General features: G+C 54.7%; 1 protein-coding gene across 3 annotated transcripts in view; it reads left to right on the top strand.

Annotated features, from left to right (window-relative positions):
• The first annotated feature begins 861 nt into the window (after positions 1-861).
• The window catches only part of TNXB (tenascin XB), a 57,631-nt gene continuing 41,718 nt past the window's right edge, over positions 862-16,774 (top strand). For all 3 annotated transcript variants that reach the window (XM_053913766.2, XM_071219684.1, XM_053913765.2), the window contains exons 1-5: positions 862-1,001; positions 1,135-1,338; positions 10,596-11,006; positions 11,370-13,115; positions 13,557-13,672. In XM_053913766.2, coding sequence (XP_053769741.1) covers positions 10,604-11,006; positions 11,370-13,115; positions 13,557-13,672 — 2,265 coding nt within the window. In that variant the 5' untranslated portion in view covers positions 862-1,001; positions 1,135-1,338; positions 10,596-10,603. The remainder of the gene's footprint in view (positions 1,002-1,134; positions 1,339-10,595; positions 11,007-11,369; positions 13,116-13,556; positions 13,673-16,774) is intronic.

Raw genomic sequence — 16,774 nt, 5'->3', positions numbered from 1 at the left:
GTCGCAGGGCAGGTAGAACCCTCCCCACTGTGAAACCTGGTGTGGAGTCTCCCCCAGCCTGGCTCTCCTGTGTCAAGCCTCCTTCACGGCCCCTCAGGCAACAAGCGCATGGGGAAAGGAGGCCAGAGAGACAGCCAGCAGCCCGACGTGGGTGTGTGTGACGCCCACCTCTGTGCTGGTCTTCGAATCTGCCTGAGATCCAAGTGCCCTTTTCCTCCAGCCCCCAACCCACCCTGTCCTGCTCCTCCTTCCCTGCAGCCGCCAGGCATTGGACCCTTCTACTTTTTCCCTGTACCTGCCTCCTGCCTCTGGCTCTCCATGACTAAACCTTCCTCCTAACTTTCAGGCTTCTCTTGCCTGTCTCCTCTGAACCCCAACTGCCTTCCGAAATCTTGTATGTCCTGCTGTTCAGCCAGTGCCCAAGCCTTAGTCTAGAAATTGGCTGAAGTGGGAGAGTAAAAGGGGGAGGGGCAGTGGTCTGATCGGAGAAGAGGTGGATTGAGCGAAGCAGGCAGGAAAGGCAGCACAGGGCAGGGCAGCGCAGAAGAGAGACCACCTGCCACCGGGCAGGCTGCAGGTGGGGACAGCGGGCAGGATGGGGACAAGTAGTCCCTGAGAAGGCTCCGTGCTGACGAGGGAAGTCCCCTCCTGCCCCATGGCCCCAGGGGAGGATTGGTGCGGGGCAGGAGAGGCGCTCACACCACACACACGGGGGCAGTGTGCCGGCTGGGAAGAGCCGGGAGGGGGTGCAGAGAAGGAAGAGGCGCTGTCTGTGAGGGAGGTTGTTGGTAGAGAGGAGACCGCAGGAGCGATAGGTGGAGAAGTGGGTGGGGCGGGTGGAATAGCACAAGGGTGGGGAGGATGTCAAGTTAGGCAAAAATCAGGCTGGGGAAGAAGAGTAAGAATGGGATGGGGAAGAGACGCAGGAGGTAGAAACAGGGATGAAGGGGGCGAGATGAGGGTGTTGGGGGACTCAGTGTCCCAGACAGAGGGGATCAGCGGTGAGTCGGGAGGAGAGGAGGGGCATGTGATGACTTTGGAGGGCCTGGGAGGGGTGGGAGGACCTGCCCTATCTCCGCTCCCCTCCCTGACCTCATGCTGGTCCTCCCCTTCTCCTCCCCCTGCTCTCTACAGCCTCTCTTCTTACTGTCGCTGGCTGCCTAGATAGACGGGCTGTGGCTCAGTGAGCCCCACTGCCGGGAACAAGCAAGGGACACCCAGGAGCTCAGGGCTGCCACGGGGAGCCCACCCCGCCCTGCCCTGTGCTGCCCTGAGGGCCTACCTCCTGAGGCTGGGGACAGAACAGGTGCAGGGCCACTGCAGCTGCTCATTGCCCAGGTAAGGAACAGAGCTCTGGGGAGACCAGGGGAAGAGCCGGGAGACGTGGGGGCTCTATCCTATCCCTACACCCCAGGCAACGGCTGGCACAGTGGCTCTCAAGGGACCCTCCCCACAGCAGGGACTTTCTGTTGGTGCAGTGAAAATAGGACTGTGCACTCGGGGCTGGACTCCCTGGGGAGGGAGCTTCTGGGAGGAAGGTTAGTGCACGGGGCAGGGGTGGGCCGGATCACGTGGTAGCATCTGGGTGAAGGTGGTTATCAGTTAAGTAGGGGTCTGGGCCCCAGAGGTGCTGGGGGAAAGCAGGGGCTGGCTGAGCTGGTGGAACCCCAAGTGCTCTGGCTGGAGCAGCCGAGCCAGAGCTCAGGAAGGTGCCAGAGAAAGCTGCTTTGGGCATCCAGATGGGGACTGCCAGGTGGTAGCACATGGGTGGCAGGGCCTGGGAGGGAGGGCTGGGGGTCGTGAGCCTTTAGGAAATGCTAGAATGGAGCAGAGGCAGGATTCCCAGGTCTGAGGTGGACACAGAGCCTGCAGAGAGGATCCTAAAACTTGTTTTTGGCCGAGAGCTCTGCACCCATGACTCATGGCTCAGCAGGGCTGGGATGACTGAGAGATGCCTCCAGGGGCACAAGGGCTCCATCTTCGATCCCCTGCCAGGCTCCCCCTGCGCCTGTCTGTCTGAACCTCCCTCCCCCCCTACACGTGACACACCCGGGTGGGGCGGGCGGACCCCTTATCTCGCCTGGAAAGAATGTCATGGCTTGGAAACAACTGGAAATGGACTGAGAGGAATTACTGGGAAGCAACTCGGAAACACCAAACACCACAGCTGCCTTCTGTCCTTTTCCAGTCTCCGCCCACTTCCCAGATCCCCAGCCTCTTCCCCTCCTTCCCAGTCCAGCCTCCGAATTCCTGGGGACTTAGCACCTCAATTCCTCAAACTTCCGTGCCCTTGAGTCCTGGTCACTCAATGCAGGACCAAAATCTGCTTTCTTGTCTCTCACTGCCCCTGCCCTGGGGGTTGGGGGTGGTTTGGAAATCCTGTCTCTTAATGTCTCCATTTGCTGGCCAGTTAGCTCCCCAGAATATGGGACATCTGATCCCCCAACATGGCCCTGCCTGGCACCTCTTTGCCACCTGGTTCCAACTCAATATCTGGACCCCCCTCATCTCCCTCCTTCCTCTCATGGAATCCTTCTGCCTCCACCCCTCATGTGGCATGAGTGGCAAAGGCAGGTATGGGGACATCTCTCACGGAACATCCTTCGTGGAAGCCCGCCTCTCTCCCCACCTCTTGGGAGCTACAGTCCCTGATGAGTGAAGTGTCAGAGTTGGCCACAACGTGAATACCCCGCACACTGAGTCACAGCTTGGGAAGATGCCCCAACCCCTGCCAGCCTTGCAGCTGTGGGGAGGGTAGCGAGAGGGAGGAGCCTCGACCTCTCCCTGCTGCAGAAAGGCCCCCCAGCGCTGCGGTTGGGGCATGAAGGCGGAAACACAGTAGACACCCAAGTTCCTTGCTTTCCCAGTGCTGACAGAAGAGGAGAAGTCTTCCAGGAGCTGGAAGTGGGGACTGGAGGGTGGTGGTGACAGGGCAGGAGAGAGTCTGGGCGTGCGGCCGGTGGGGGCCACTCCTGCGCCCAGACCAGCCTCACTGCTTTCCAACTACTGGGAGAGGCGTGGGATCCGTCGGGGGGAGGGTACTGGACAACTCCCAAAGGCCTCCAGAGGAGTGGGGCCCCGGGTAGCCTTGTTCCCCCTCAACAAGGGCCTCCCATTTGGGTCTCCTCACTCCGGCTAAGTCCTTTGACTCATTCAGCTGCCTTCCAAGCCAAGGAGCAGCCAGTGCTCTGAGCGCGGAGGACCACGAAGGGGAGACTGTGTGTGTGGCCCCTCTGCACAGACACAGGCTCTACTTGTGGATGGGCACACACAAGTGCACGTGTGCATGTATCGTGTGCCTGCGTGCACCCTGGGATTGTCATGGCCTTAGACACGGGGACGGGGTTTGATGGCAGACACCCACCTCATACCCAAGGCTGCACCCCAAACTGAGGGACAGGATGCGGGGCCCAAGGAAGGGCAGCTTTCCGGGTGCCGGGCCTCCGCCCGGGCTTTCTTGGGCAGGGGGCTGTCAGCACACGAATGTGCCGTCTCTGCTGCCCAGCTCCCTTTTGTCTTTCGTGGGCTGGTGGCCGTGCGGTGGCCAGTAGTCCTGTAAAACTCCTCTTCCTCAGACCTAGAGAAGTTTGAGAGTAGGAAGGAGTAAGTGTATGTGTGAGGGAGAAGGGTGCAGTCATTGTCCCCTCCTGCCCTTTCTCTCCCGCCTCTCAGGTCTTGAAGAGCCGCAGTCTATGCCCCACTTTAGCCCCTGTCCTGGGCGGAACTTGGGCCACCCCTGCACGCTCCCACTCTCCAGGCCCCTCTCCTGGTTCACCCTGAGCACCCACCGCCTCTCCTCTAACCCTTTCCCTGCGCCCCTCAGCACTCGCCTCAGTGAATTCCACAGACGAACACAACTGGGTAGCCAGCACCTTGATCCAGAAACAAGACATTCTTTTTGCTTTTGAAAGATTTTATTTACTTTTAGAAAGGAAGGGAGGGAGAAAGAGGGGGAGAAACATGAATCGGTTGCGTCTCCTACCTGCCCTGCCTGGACCAGACGAACCTGCCGCCCAGCCATGTGCCCTGACCGGAAATAGACTTGACCTTCCCCTTTGCAGAACAGTGCCCAGCGAACTGAGCCACCCGGGTCAAGACAAAACAGGACATTCTTAGCACCCAGAATTTCCCCACATGCCCCGCAGACTTGGAACCTGTGCTGCTGACTTGCAGCTGCAGTTTAGGGTTGTCGCTCCTCAGCTCCTCATAAACAGCACTTCCCGCACGTCCTCGTTCGTGTCTGGCTGTGCTTGCTCAGCCCTATGTCCGTGAGACCCGTCTGAGTGTTGCATACCGCTGGAGTGGTCTCGCTGCTTTGTTTTGTCCCGCTGTGTGAGCAGTCCACTTTATTTAATCCAGTCCACCGGCGTGAGACATTTGGGCAGCTCCCAGTTTGAGGCCACTAGGAGTAGTACTGTTACCGTCATTATATCCCTAGGAGTGGAATGGCCGGGTCATAGCATTTGCATGTAGCTTCAGTAGAGTCTGCCAAACAGCTTTCCCAAGTGTTTGTGCCGTCTGGGTCTTCCAGGGTCCGCACCTGGCTGGCACTCTGCCCAGCTGTGTTTCTAGCCATCTCCCAGTCCCAGACACTGTGCTCCTGGCCCTGACCTTGGTTCTGTCCTCCGTCCCAGCTCTGAAGCTAGCCTTGGGCTTAAATTGAACCTTTCATTCAATCATATAGTCAATAAATACTTATTGAGCACAGATGCAGCCAAGAAATAAACAAACACAGGTGCCATGCCACCACCACGGACTTTACAGGCTAGTGTGCAAGGTGGGGTGTGGGCAAGAAAGAAATAAAATCTCACCAGTAAATCTGTGATTACAAAATGTTACAAATGCTACAAATGAGAGTTGTGTGGCGCTGTGGTGCCACGTGATAGTGGGACCTGACCTGGGCAGGACTGCTTCCTGAGGAAGTGATGCGGGGCTGAGCCCTGAAAGAGGACGAGGCCAAGAGAGAAGGGGAGAGCGGGCCGCATGGAGGGAACCGCATATACAAAGGTCTGGGGTTGGGGAGAGAGTGAGGGACTTTCAGAAGGCCAGCGGGACTGGAATGGGGGGGGGGGAGTTGTGGGAGATGAGGTGGGAAGAGTCAACGGGCCAGATGATGCAGGGCTCAGTGCTGCCAGAAAATTCAGACGGGAGGCACTGCAGACTCTTTATGGGGGAGCAACATCCTAGTTGCCTTTTCAGGATTGTAAGGGGCAAGAGTGGGAGCAGAGGGACCAGCCAGGAGGCAACCTCAGTTGTCAAGCAAAAGGTGGATGGGAGGCTGGAGAGAAATAAGGAAACTGAAGAGATGTTTATAAGAAAACATGGGGAAATATGATGAAATACGATGATGTTGAATGGGCTGTTAGGTTTCTGGCTTGTAAAGCTGGATGAGTGATGGGGCCATGAGCTCCGTGGAAAACGCTGAGAGTAGATGGGGTTCAGGAAGGACAATCACGATCCTGGACTCGGGGTGCTCCAGAGGAGACGCCAAGTAGGCAGTTGGATATATTGCTTGGAGTGCAGAGGAGAGGACCGCGCTAGTTTATACACCGGAGTATGCGTAGAAACTCAAGGCCACGGGTCTGGAGGAAGGCATCCAGGTGGGTGACCGCAGCAGTGGGTCTCAGCTCCGGCTGCGCGCTGCAGTCACCTGGGGGGCCTTTAAAAAGCACTGAATAAAATCCAGCACCTCAGTCATTCTTGCCACATGTCCCGTGTTCAAGCCGCGTATTTCTCCTGGCTACCATATCGATAACACAAATAGAAAAAGGTTCTTTTTAAATATATTTTATGGATTATGCTATTACAGTTGCCTCAATTTCCCCCTTCGTTCCCCTCCACTCCCTCAGGCAATCCCCACACCATTGTTCATGTCCATGGGTCAAGTGTATAAGTTCTTTGGCTACTCCATTTCTTTTTTTCTTTTTTTTTTAAGATTTTATTTATTTACTTTTAGAGAGAGGAGACGGGAAGGAAAAAGAGAGAGAGAGAAACATCAATGTGTGTGGTTGCCTCTCACACAGCCCCAGCCAGGGACCTGGCCCACAACCTAGGCATGTGCCCAGGGAATCGAATTAGCAACCCTTTGGTTCCCAGGCTGGTGCTCAATCCACTGAGCCATATCAGCCAGGTCTCTGTTTGTAATTCTTAATCTTCTCACCTCATCACCCTTTCCCCCATACCCCATCGGGCAGCCATCAAAAAACTCTCTGTATATCCATACTTCTGTCTCTGTTCTTGTTTGCTTAGTTTGTTTTTTAGATTCAGTTGTTGATAGATATGTACTTATTGGCATTTATTGTTCATAGTTTTGATCTTCTTTTTCTTAAATAAGTTCCTTTAATATTTCATATAACAATGGTTGGGTGATGGTGAACTTCTTTAGTTTTTTCTTGTCTGGGAAGCTCTTTATCTGCCCTTTGATTCTAAATGATAGTTTTGCTGGGTTAAACAATCTTGGCTTTAGGTCCTTGCTTTTCATGAATTTGAATATTTCTTGCCAGTCCCTTCTAGCCTGCAAAGTTTCTTTTGAGAAATCAGCTGATGCTCTTAGGGGAACTACCTTGTAGGTAACTAACCACTTTTTCTCTTGCTACTTTAAGATTCTCTCTTTATCTTTAACCTTTGGCATTTTAATTATGATGTGCCTTGGAGTGGGCCTCTTTGCATCCGTCTTGTTTGGGACTCTGTGTGCTTCCTGGACTTGCATGTCTATTTCTTTCATCAAATTGGGAAAGTTTTCTTTCATTATTTTTTCAAATAGATTTCCAACTTCTTGCTCTTTATCTTCTCCTTCTGGCACCCCTATGATGCAAACGTTGGAATGCTTGAAATTGTTCTAGAGGCTGCTTACACAACCCTCGTTTTTTTGCATTCTTTTTTCTTCTTGTTCTGATTGGTTTGTTTTTGCTTCCTTTTGTTAACAAATCATTGATTTGATTCTTGCCTTCATCCACTCTACTGTTGTTTCCCTGTAAATTGTTTTTTATTTCAATTAGTATATCCTTCATTTCTGAATTGATCTATTTTATGCTTTTAAGGTTCTCACTAAGCTCCTCGAGCATCCTTGTAACCTGTGTTTTGAACTCTGCATCTGAGATTGCTTATCTCCATTTTGTTTAGTTCTTTTTCTGGAGTTTTGATCTGTTCTTTCATTTGGGCCATGTTTCTTTGTCTCCTCATTTGGCAGCCTCCCTGTGTTTGTTTCTGTGTATTAGGCAGAGTGGTTATGACTCCCTGTCTTGGTAGTATGGCCTAATGTGGCAGGTGTCCTGTAGCGTCCAGTGGCACAGCGTCCCCATCACCCTAGCTGGGTACTCGAGGTGCGCCCTTTATGTGGGCTGAGTACACCCTCCTTTTGTAGCTGAGCCTTGGTTGCTGTGGTCAGGCCAATGGGAGGGACTTACCCAGGCCAGTCAGCTGTCGGGACTGGCTGTGACCCCTGACCACCGACCTCCACCCTCCATGGAGGGTCAGCCATGTAGGGGCAGGGTGGTGGTGCTCCGACTCGGCCTGTAGCTGCCCGCTGGGTCAGTGGGGCAGGCTCTGGGGTTCCTGAATGATGAAGGCCACGGTCAGCCCTCGCCTGTGTTCTGCCCAGGGCCACCCTGCATGAGCTATAAAGCAATCTGAGATGGCTGCTACTCGGGCTTGGAGACTCCCAGGTGAAGCCAAGATGTGAATCCGATGGTTCTGACCGATAGTTGTTCTATATTCTCATTGTCACTTTGATGTGGTTGTGTGAGGAGGCGAGCCGTGTTTACCCGTCCGCCATCTTGAGCAGCAGTCCAGAGACAGAGCATGTTTTACAAAGGAACATGTGGTCAACAGTGTGTGGTGATTTTGACAGATATCAAGTAAGATGAAGACACATTATCTCCTAGATTCTGTGACACTGAGATCATTGGGAGACCTTGGGGAGGGCCGTGCGGTGGGCTGAAAGGAGGTGTAGAAGCAGATGAGAGCGGAGCTGAGGCATTCACGGGGCAAGGGGGGAACAGAAACATTTAATTCAGTTAATTCTTTAACTGAATTACCTAAGTACAGTTCATTCTTTTGACAGCTGTGGCCATGAAGCAGAGGACAGAGACATGTGGTGGCTGGAGGGCATATGAGATTGGGGAAGGTGTTTTGTTTTATTTTAAGGTGTAACTTTCATGCCGTGACGTGCACAAGTTTTAAGTGTGTAGCTCAATTAATTTTTGAATAGATATACATCTGTCTACCACCCAGATGAAGGTGCAAAACACGTCCAGAAATCCCCCTTGTAACTCCCCCCAGTCCATATCATCCTTGAGAGTAAGCCTACCCTATCTTCTACAAGCAATGGTTTGTGTTTGGAACCTCATATAAAGAGTGTCATTCACCGTGGTCGTGTGCACGGCGCGTCTTTTGCTCGGCGGTGTGTGTGTGGAGTGGTTCGCGCCGTCCCGTGTAGCCGGAGGGTGTCCTCGTCGCTGTGCCGTGCTCCGTGTGTGGCAGTGCCTCGATGCATTTCTCCACTTTACTGTTGATGGATGCTTGAGTTTTCCGGTTTGACTGGTATGAGTAGATGTCATGAACATTTTCATACGTCTTTTGGAGGATGTGCCCTCACTTCTGTTGGATATTTACCAAGAAGTAGAATCGCCAGGTTACAGGCCGTGTGCTTTAGGTAGTAGACACAGCCGGTTTTCCAGATACAGCGGTGTCACACTCATTTTCACTGGGGCCACATCAGCGTCGCGGTTGCCTTCAAAGGGCCGGATGTAATGTTAGGACTGTGTAAGTGGAACTACTCCTTAACAGTTCAGCGAGCGCTCGGCGCTGCCCCCAGGTGGAAACAAGGTGCCGGGCGGATAAAACCAGGTGGAGGCCGGATTCGGCCCGCGGGCCGTGTGTTTGCCACCTGTGCCCTAATGTATGGTCCTTTTGTCCATAGATGGGGGTTCCAGCCACTTCACACGCTGGCCAACGTGGAGCTATGGCAGCTCCTTCCATTGTCGCCACTCTGGTGGATATTCGATGACATCTCGTTGTGGTTTCAATGTGCATTTCACTGATTACTAGCGATGTTATTCACCTTTCCGTGTTCACCGGCCCTTTGGATACGCTGTATTCTTATCTGGAGTGCCTGTTTAAGTCTTGCCAATTTAAAAAATTAGGTTGCCTGCCTTTTACTTGTTGTCTTTGTTTTGGAGTTCTTTGTTTTAGACTTTAAACCCTTTTCTCTATTTTTTTTCCTGACATATCACATACAGTTGAGCCTTGAGCACGGTGGAACTGAGCCGCGTAGGTCCGTTGAAAAGAATCTGCATGTAAGAGGACCCATGCAGTCCAGCCCTGCTTTATTCGAGGGTCAGCTGTATTTTCTCCGAGTCTATGGCTGTCCTTCTTATTCTCCTAATGGTGTCTTTGGATGACCAGAAGAAGCTATCAATTTCAGTGGGGTCCAATGTATCAGTCCCTTTTTTTATGGTTAAGTTTTGGTTCCATTTTGTGTGGTTAGGTTTTAAGGAAATCTCCGCTTACCCTGAGGTCGTAAAGATAGTCTCCTATACTTTCTTCTGTAAGATATTATTCTGAAAGTTGTTGCTTTATCTTTCAAAATTAGGTCCATCAGAGTTATTTGAAATTAATCTGTGTGTGTGGACGTAGGGTAGAGATACGTGTTTTTCCCACGCGCATTTTCAGTCGGCCGCGCGCCATTCACCAGAAAGGCCGCGCACTCCCTCTTACTGTAGTAACACCTTTGTCACACGCGTGGGGCTGTTTCTGAGCCCCATTCTGGTCCGTCTCCCAGTGCCTTTGTAGTAAGTTTCGATACTTGGTAATGTAAGTCCTGAGGAAAAGGGCTTTTTAAAAACTGGGAGCTCATATAATAGCCGATGGGAAGGATCTAGTTGAGCAAAGTGAGTGATTGAGTAGAAGACAGAGAGGGCTCTGCACCTGAAGGGTGCTGAGAAGCTAGAAGGAGCTGGGACGTGGGTGCTAGTGGAAGGCTTGGCCTTGGACTCACCCACTGGTCCATCCAACATGAGTGGGTTAGGCAGCCCCTTGTGTGTGTGCGGGCCCAGGCACACCGTCGTGCAATCCCGTGGAATTCCCGTTCTGGTAGTGGGCGAAAGAGAACAGACAAGTGTCCACGCAGACACCTCAGGCAGCAGCGAATGCCGTGAAGAACTAAGTGGGACACTGCGGTAGAGAGTGACAGAAGACGGCTCCAGCTGGGCGGCAAGGAAGGCCTCTAGGTGACAATGACATGTGGGTTAAGATCTGAACAAGAAGGAGCCCGCCTTTAGGAGCGGAGTGAAGAGCATCCCAGGCGGAGGGAATATACAGCGCGACGGTCCTTAAGCTAATAATGCAAGTTTGTGGTGTGGGCGGACCAGGAAGAAGAGACGGGGAGCAGGGTAAAGGAACGACATTGGAAAGTGAGTGAGACAACGAGTCTCCCCGAGGCGGGAGTCCTTAGGGTTGAGTCAACTGTGGATTTTTACGTACGCGTGAGTTGGGTGGAGTAGCCGTGGGTGGTGGGACTGTTGCTAGTGTGTGCTGGATGGGGCATCTTGTCTTCCCTGGGAAACTTCTCTCACACTCACCCTCTCTCCTTGCAGCCTCCCGCATGATGCCGGCGCGACATTCCCTCACCGCCAACCTGGCCCTCCTGCTGCTGCTGGGCACAGTCAGGGCGGGCCCTTTCTCTTCACGCTCCAATATCACACTCCCCGCCCCACGACCCCCTCCTAGGCCAGGGGGCCGCACAGCAGAGCCAAGAGGGGCGAACCCCACTTCTCAGCTTTATGAGCACACTGTAGAAGGAGGGGAAAAGCAGGTGGTGTTCACCCACCGTATTAACCTGCCCCCTTCAACTAGCTGTGGCTGTCCCCCAGGCACTGAGCCCCCCGTCCCTGCTTCAGAGGTGCAGGCCTTGAGGGTCCGCCTAGAGATCCTGGAGGAGCTGGTGAAGGGGCTCAAGGAACAGTGCACAGGGGGATGTTGTCCTGCTGCTGCCCAGGCTGGCACAGGTAAGCAAGTGACCACAGGAGAGGGCACAGAAAAAGAGGCGAGTGGAGCCGCTGCGTGGGCATCGCTCGTCTATAAAGGACCTGGGTGTGAATTAGAAAGAGGTGCCCCTTCCTCACCCTTGGGGGTAGTGAGTACAAACTTGGAGAGGGGAGAAACCTGGCCAGATGTCAGCTCCCTCCCCTTCTCCCAAGCATATGCTGGGGTTCTGGGAGACCACATATATTGACTAGGAGCCGCTGGAAGCTAAGGTGGCCTTATGAAATGAGGCTGGCACTCACGAAGGGGACGACTCGAGGGAGCACTATATGGGCTCGGACTCTTCCCCCAGGGAGACTGAGGCCCTCCTGTCGCTCTTATTCCAGGTCAGACAGACGTTCGTAGCCTCTGCAGTCTCCACGGCGTGTTTGACTTGAGCCGCTGTGCCTGCTCCTGCGAGCCAGGCTGGGGCGGGCCCACCTGCTCAGACCCCACAGACGCCAGGGTGTCCCCTTCCTCTCCACCCTCTGCTTCCGGGTCCTGCCCAGATGACTGCAACGATCAGGGGCGCTGTGTCCGCGGTCACTGCGTGTGCTTCCCTGGCTACACCGGCCCCAGCTGTGGCTGGCCCTCCTGCCCCGGGGACTGCCACGGCCACGGGCGCTGCGTGCAGGGCGTGTGCGTGTGCCGGTTGGGCTTCTCCGGTGAGGACTGCAGCCTGCGTTCCTGCCCTCGAGGCTGCAGCCAGAGGGGTCGCTGCGAAAATGGGCGCTGTGTGTGTAACCCCGGCTACACCGGCGAGGACTGTGCGGTGAAGAGCTGCCCCCGGGGCTGCAGCCAGAAGGGGCGCTGTGAGGACGGGCGCTGCGTCTGTGACCCTGGCTACACTGGAGAAGACTGTGGCTCACGGACCTGCCCTTGGAACTGTGGCGAAGGTGGGCGCTGCGTGGACGGCCGCTGCGTGTGCTGGCCTGGGTACGCGGGTGAGGACTGCAGTACACGGACTTGCCCGCGCAACTGCCGGGGCCGCGGGCGCTGCGAGGACGGAGAATGCATCTGCGACACGGGCTACAGTGGGGACGATTGCGGTGTGCGGAGCTGCCCCAGCGACTGCAACCAAAGGGGCCGCTGCGAGGATGGCCGTTGCGTGTGCTGGCCTGGGTACTCGGGGCTTGACTGCGGTGCGCGCGCCTGCCCGCGCGACTGTCGGGGCCGCGGGCGCTGCGAGAACGGCGTGTGCGTGTGCAACGCAGGCTACAGCGGCGAGGACTGCGGCGTGCGCAGCTGCCCTGGAGACTGTCGCGGCCGGGGTCGTTGCGAGAGTGGCCGCTGCGTGTGTTGGCCCGGGTACACGGGCCGGGACTGCGGAACGCGAGCCTGCCCTGGCGACTGCCGAGGGCGCGGGCGTTGCATGGACGGTCGCTGCGTGTGCAACCCAGGCTTCACCGGCGAGGACTGCGGGAGCCGTCGGTGTCCCGGGGACTGTCGAGGTCGCGGCCACTGCGAGGATGGCGTGTGCACGTGCGACGCAGGCTACGAGGGAGAGGACTGCAGCGTACTCAGCTGCCCAGGAGGTTGCCGAGGCCGCGGCCAGTGCGTAGACGGACGTTGCGTGTGTGATGATGAGTACTCGGGCGATGACTGCAGCGTGAGGCGGTGCCCGGGCGACTGCAGCCAGCGCGGCGTGTGCCAGGACGGCGTGTGCACCTGTTGGGAGGGCTATGCGGGGGAGGACTGCAGCCTCCGTACCTGCCCCTCCAACTGCCACCAGCGTGGCCACTGTGATGATGGGCGCTGCGTGTGCCACTCAGGCTACACTGGCCCCTCCTGCGCCACCCGCACCTGCCCGGCCAACTGCCGGGGCCGAGGGCGCTGTGTGCAGGGATCGTGCGTGTGTCATGCAGGCTACAGTGGTGAGGACTGTGGACAGGAAGAGCCTCCTGCCAGCGCCTGCCCTGAGGGCTGCGGGCCCCGGGAACTGTGCCGTGCAGGCCAATGCGTTTGCGTTGAGGGCTTCCGAGGCCCGGACTGCGCCATCCAGACATGCCCCGAGGACTGCCGTGGCCGAGGAGAGTGTCGTGAGGGCCGTTGCATCTGCCAAGAGGGCTACGCAGGAGAGGACTGTGGAGAAGGTGAGCGGGCAGCCTTCCCCACTATACTGTGTCAGGGACTGGCAATCCAAGCCAGTGGGAAGGCGGGACTCTGAGGCCTTGGAGCCCAGGGAGCTGGAGGAAGAGTGGAAGGAGGCTTTATATGGGGGCAGTCACAGGAGCCAGGGAGCCAGTCTCCACCAGGGGCAGCAGAGCCATGGTGCCATACCTTTCAGGTATCTTATGAGCAGGTTGAGGGCCCCTTGGTTGCTTTTAGGCAGATGCTGTGTTCCTGGACGAGAGGGATGCTGAAGGAAACCTAAGGCCTGTTCAGGCCTTTGCCAGCTTTGCCCCATTCCCAGAGAGCAGTAGGAACTGGGATTGACCTCTTCGTGTGCCCCTGAATAGGGGGCCTGTGATGCTGGGGGTCAGGTGGGGCTTCCTCGGGCTAACCAGCTTCCCATATCCCATTCTCCTGGGCAGAGGTGCCAGCCATTGAGGGCATGAGGATGCACCTCCTGGAGGAGACGACGGTGCGGACAGAGTGGACCCGGGCTCCTGGCCCTGTGGACGCCTATGAAATCCAGTTCACCCCCACGGTGAGAGGCGCATTCAGGAGGGGACAAGCGGGTAGGACCAGGGTAGGGGGCACGCGCCTCATGCAGGACATTCCAGGTAATCAGTGCCTGCATCCAGATGTCTGGGTTCCTGAAGCTGCTGCAAAGCCTCTCTTGTCCTGCCGTACATGGGGTGCCAAGCGCCTTGGCAGCGTCTCTGCTGGAACGCCACTGGTGACAGTGAGCTCAGTACTCTCCGAGGCTGTCTAGTCCTTTGGTCATCATTATTAGGCAGTTCTTTCTGTTACTGTTGAGTCCACGTCTGGCCCACTCTACCATCCATCCAGTGGCCCTAGCTGGCCTTCACCAGCAGTCAGAGAGTTGCTTGCCCTGCATCCTGCACCACAGCCTTTCAGGCATTTGGAGACATCAGCCATCACGTCACCCTTCATTCTCATGGGCAAAACCCACTGGTTCCTCTCCACCCTTTCCCCTAGGACTTTGTTCTTGACCTCTTCCCTTCCAGAGTTCCCTCTTCTAGTGCCTCCTGCTTTGTGCGTTTGCCTCCGAACCATGAGTGCAGAGAGGAGCCCAGTCGACTGCTCCTCTGGTTAATTCTGGAGACACTGCGCTTTTCTCAGAGTTGACATATATCAACTTGAGGTCATGCAAACTCTCAGCTGTTTTGATCATATTTGGGTTTTGTTTTTAATTTTATTTATTTATTTTTAGAGAGATGGGAAGGGAAGGAGAAAGAGAAGGGGAGAAACATCAACGTGTGGCCTCTGGCACGCCCCCTACTGAGGACCTGGCCCACGCCCCTGGCATGTGCCCTGACTGGGAACCAAACCAGCGGCCCCCTGGTTCGCAGGCTGGCACTCAATCCACTGAGCTACACCAGCCATGGCTGATCATATTTGTTTTCTTAAATGACTTTTTGTTATAAAACTTACGTAGGCTTAGTGTGGGGACTTCAGAAAATACAGATAAGTAAGGAAAAAAGAAAGAAAGAGGGAATGAACTATATATACTTTTTTAGCCTAAACATAGGGCTTTGTAGTTAGCTCTGTTTTGTGTAATCTTTTCTGGTTTGGGCCAAGCTGTCTAGGCTGGTGCAATAATTTTGAGTCTGAAGTGGTTCTTCTGCCTCTGTGTCATCGCTGCACTGCAAAGCATCCTTTCTCTGTCTCCTTCCAACTTACACTTAAAATATGGGGCAGGGTGGGGGAACCCTAAGGACAAAGCCTTGTGGCCCCCCATTAGAGACCTCCCTTTGTGCAGTACGGGCTGTTATGATGAGTTTGGTCTCCTGACTCCAAGCGATCTCACATTTCTGCTGTCCAGTTCGTGTTCTCCTGCGTCACCCCACAAATGCCGTAGTAGGTAGGCCATGTCGCCCTGCTCTCTGCCCAGCCAGGACTCTGGAACAATAAACAACTCCCAGGGCTGAAGCCCTTGGAAGCCTCTGGGACAGAAGGAGCCGCTCAGAGATGCTGGCTGTCATCCCTACCCCCACTGGCCTGGCTGTTCTCTTCATACCTCGGAGCCAGGTCCCTGACGTTTTCTGTCTCTCCTCACCCTCTGAGAGAAGCCAAGGTAGAAATCCCTACTTTTTTTACAACTAGGATAGCTTGGATTTTTTTCTTCTGCTTAAAAAAATGTTTTTACACCATGACCGGTGTGGCTCAGTCGGTTGGGCCTTGTCCCACAAAGTGAAGAGTTGCCGGTTCGATTCCTGGTCAGGGTACGTGCCTGGATTGTGGGTTCGGTCCCCTGTCATGGCATGTGCGAGAGGCAGCCAATTAATATTTCTCTCCCTCTCTTTCGCTCCCTCTCTTTCTCCCTCCCTTCCCCTCTCTCTAAAAATAAATAAAATCTTAAAGTTTTTTTTTACTTGGCATAAGAATGGTTTAATCACAAGACAAGAATTTGGCAACTAGACAAAAAGCAAATAATTCTTGGCTGTTTCACATTAAAATAAGCACTGTTAACATTTTAAAGTGTTTCTCCCACTCTCTTCTCTGTGTATATTATTTACATAGTTCTAATCTTGAGAAGGTGGGACTTTTAGAAGGAATTTTCCAAAGAAGCTTGAGGGAAAGTGGCATTAAAATAAACACTTGAGATGGAAGGAGCATGCAGGGCGTCACTGCCTCCTGCTCTTAGTCAGTACAAGCCCACCCTTGGGTGTTCGCAAGAGGTAGGGCTTCCCAGTCAAAGCCCGAGGCTTCCCTCCCTCACCATGGGGCTGGGTGGCGTTGAGCTGGCCTGAACCCGGCTTGGCCCTGCTGTCAGCTCATGTGCTCTGCTCTGGGTATGGGCCTCTGTCATATTCTGGGTCCTCGCTGACCCCAGGCGTGAAAAATTCTCCTGTAAAATTGGTCCCTAGACATTCCCCCTGAGCGCCACATCAGCCCGTGCCACTGGCCCTCAGACTACACTTGATGCACTTTTTTTTTTTAAGATTTATTTTATTTTATTTTTAGAGGGGAAGAGAGGGAGAGAGGGAGAGAAACATCGGTGTGTGGTTGCCTCTCGTGCACCCCCTCCCGGGGACCTGGCCCGCAACCCAGGCATGTATCCTGACTGGGAATCAAACCAGCGACACTTTGCTTTGCAGGCTGGCACTCAGTCCACTGAGCCACACCAGCCGGGGCTTACTTGCCGCACTTTCTGTGGCTGGCCCCTGAAGTTGTGCCTCTTGCCTTGGTCAGTGCTCTCTGTCCAGTTCTATTGGCACAGAATGTGTTCAGTAGCTGGCTTTCCTCTGGCGACCACCAGCTTCCTGGAAGCCTGTCTGTCTCCACCTCACCCTGAAACACTTCTCTCTCAAAGCCCAAACTCTGCTACTGCTGGGCAAGGGTCACACCTGGCCACTGGAGTGATTCTCGGAACACCAGAAAGGAACAATTCTCTCTGCGTAAGCGGCCCTATTACTCTGACTTAGTGGTTCTCAACATGTGTTCCCTGGAACCGCAGCATTAGCATCACCTGGGAGCTTGTTAGTCATGCAGATTATTGGATTCCTGCCCCAGATCTACTGAATCCGAAGCTCTGGGGTGGAGCCCAGTAACCTGGGTTGCGACAAGACCTCCAGGTGGTTCTGATGCACCCTAAGCGTGAGGACCGCCAACTTAAGGAATG

The sequence above is a fragment of the Desmodus rotundus genome, chromosome 11 (assembly GCF_022682495.2).
Source record: "Desmodus rotundus isolate HL8 chromosome 11, HLdesRot8A.1, whole genome shotgun sequence".
NCBI classification, from domain to species: Eukaryota; Metazoa; Chordata; class Mammalia; order Chiroptera; family Phyllostomidae; genus Desmodus; species Desmodus rotundus.
Note: the sequence above shows the minus strand (reverse complement) of the source record. Positions and strands in the feature narration are given on the sequence as shown.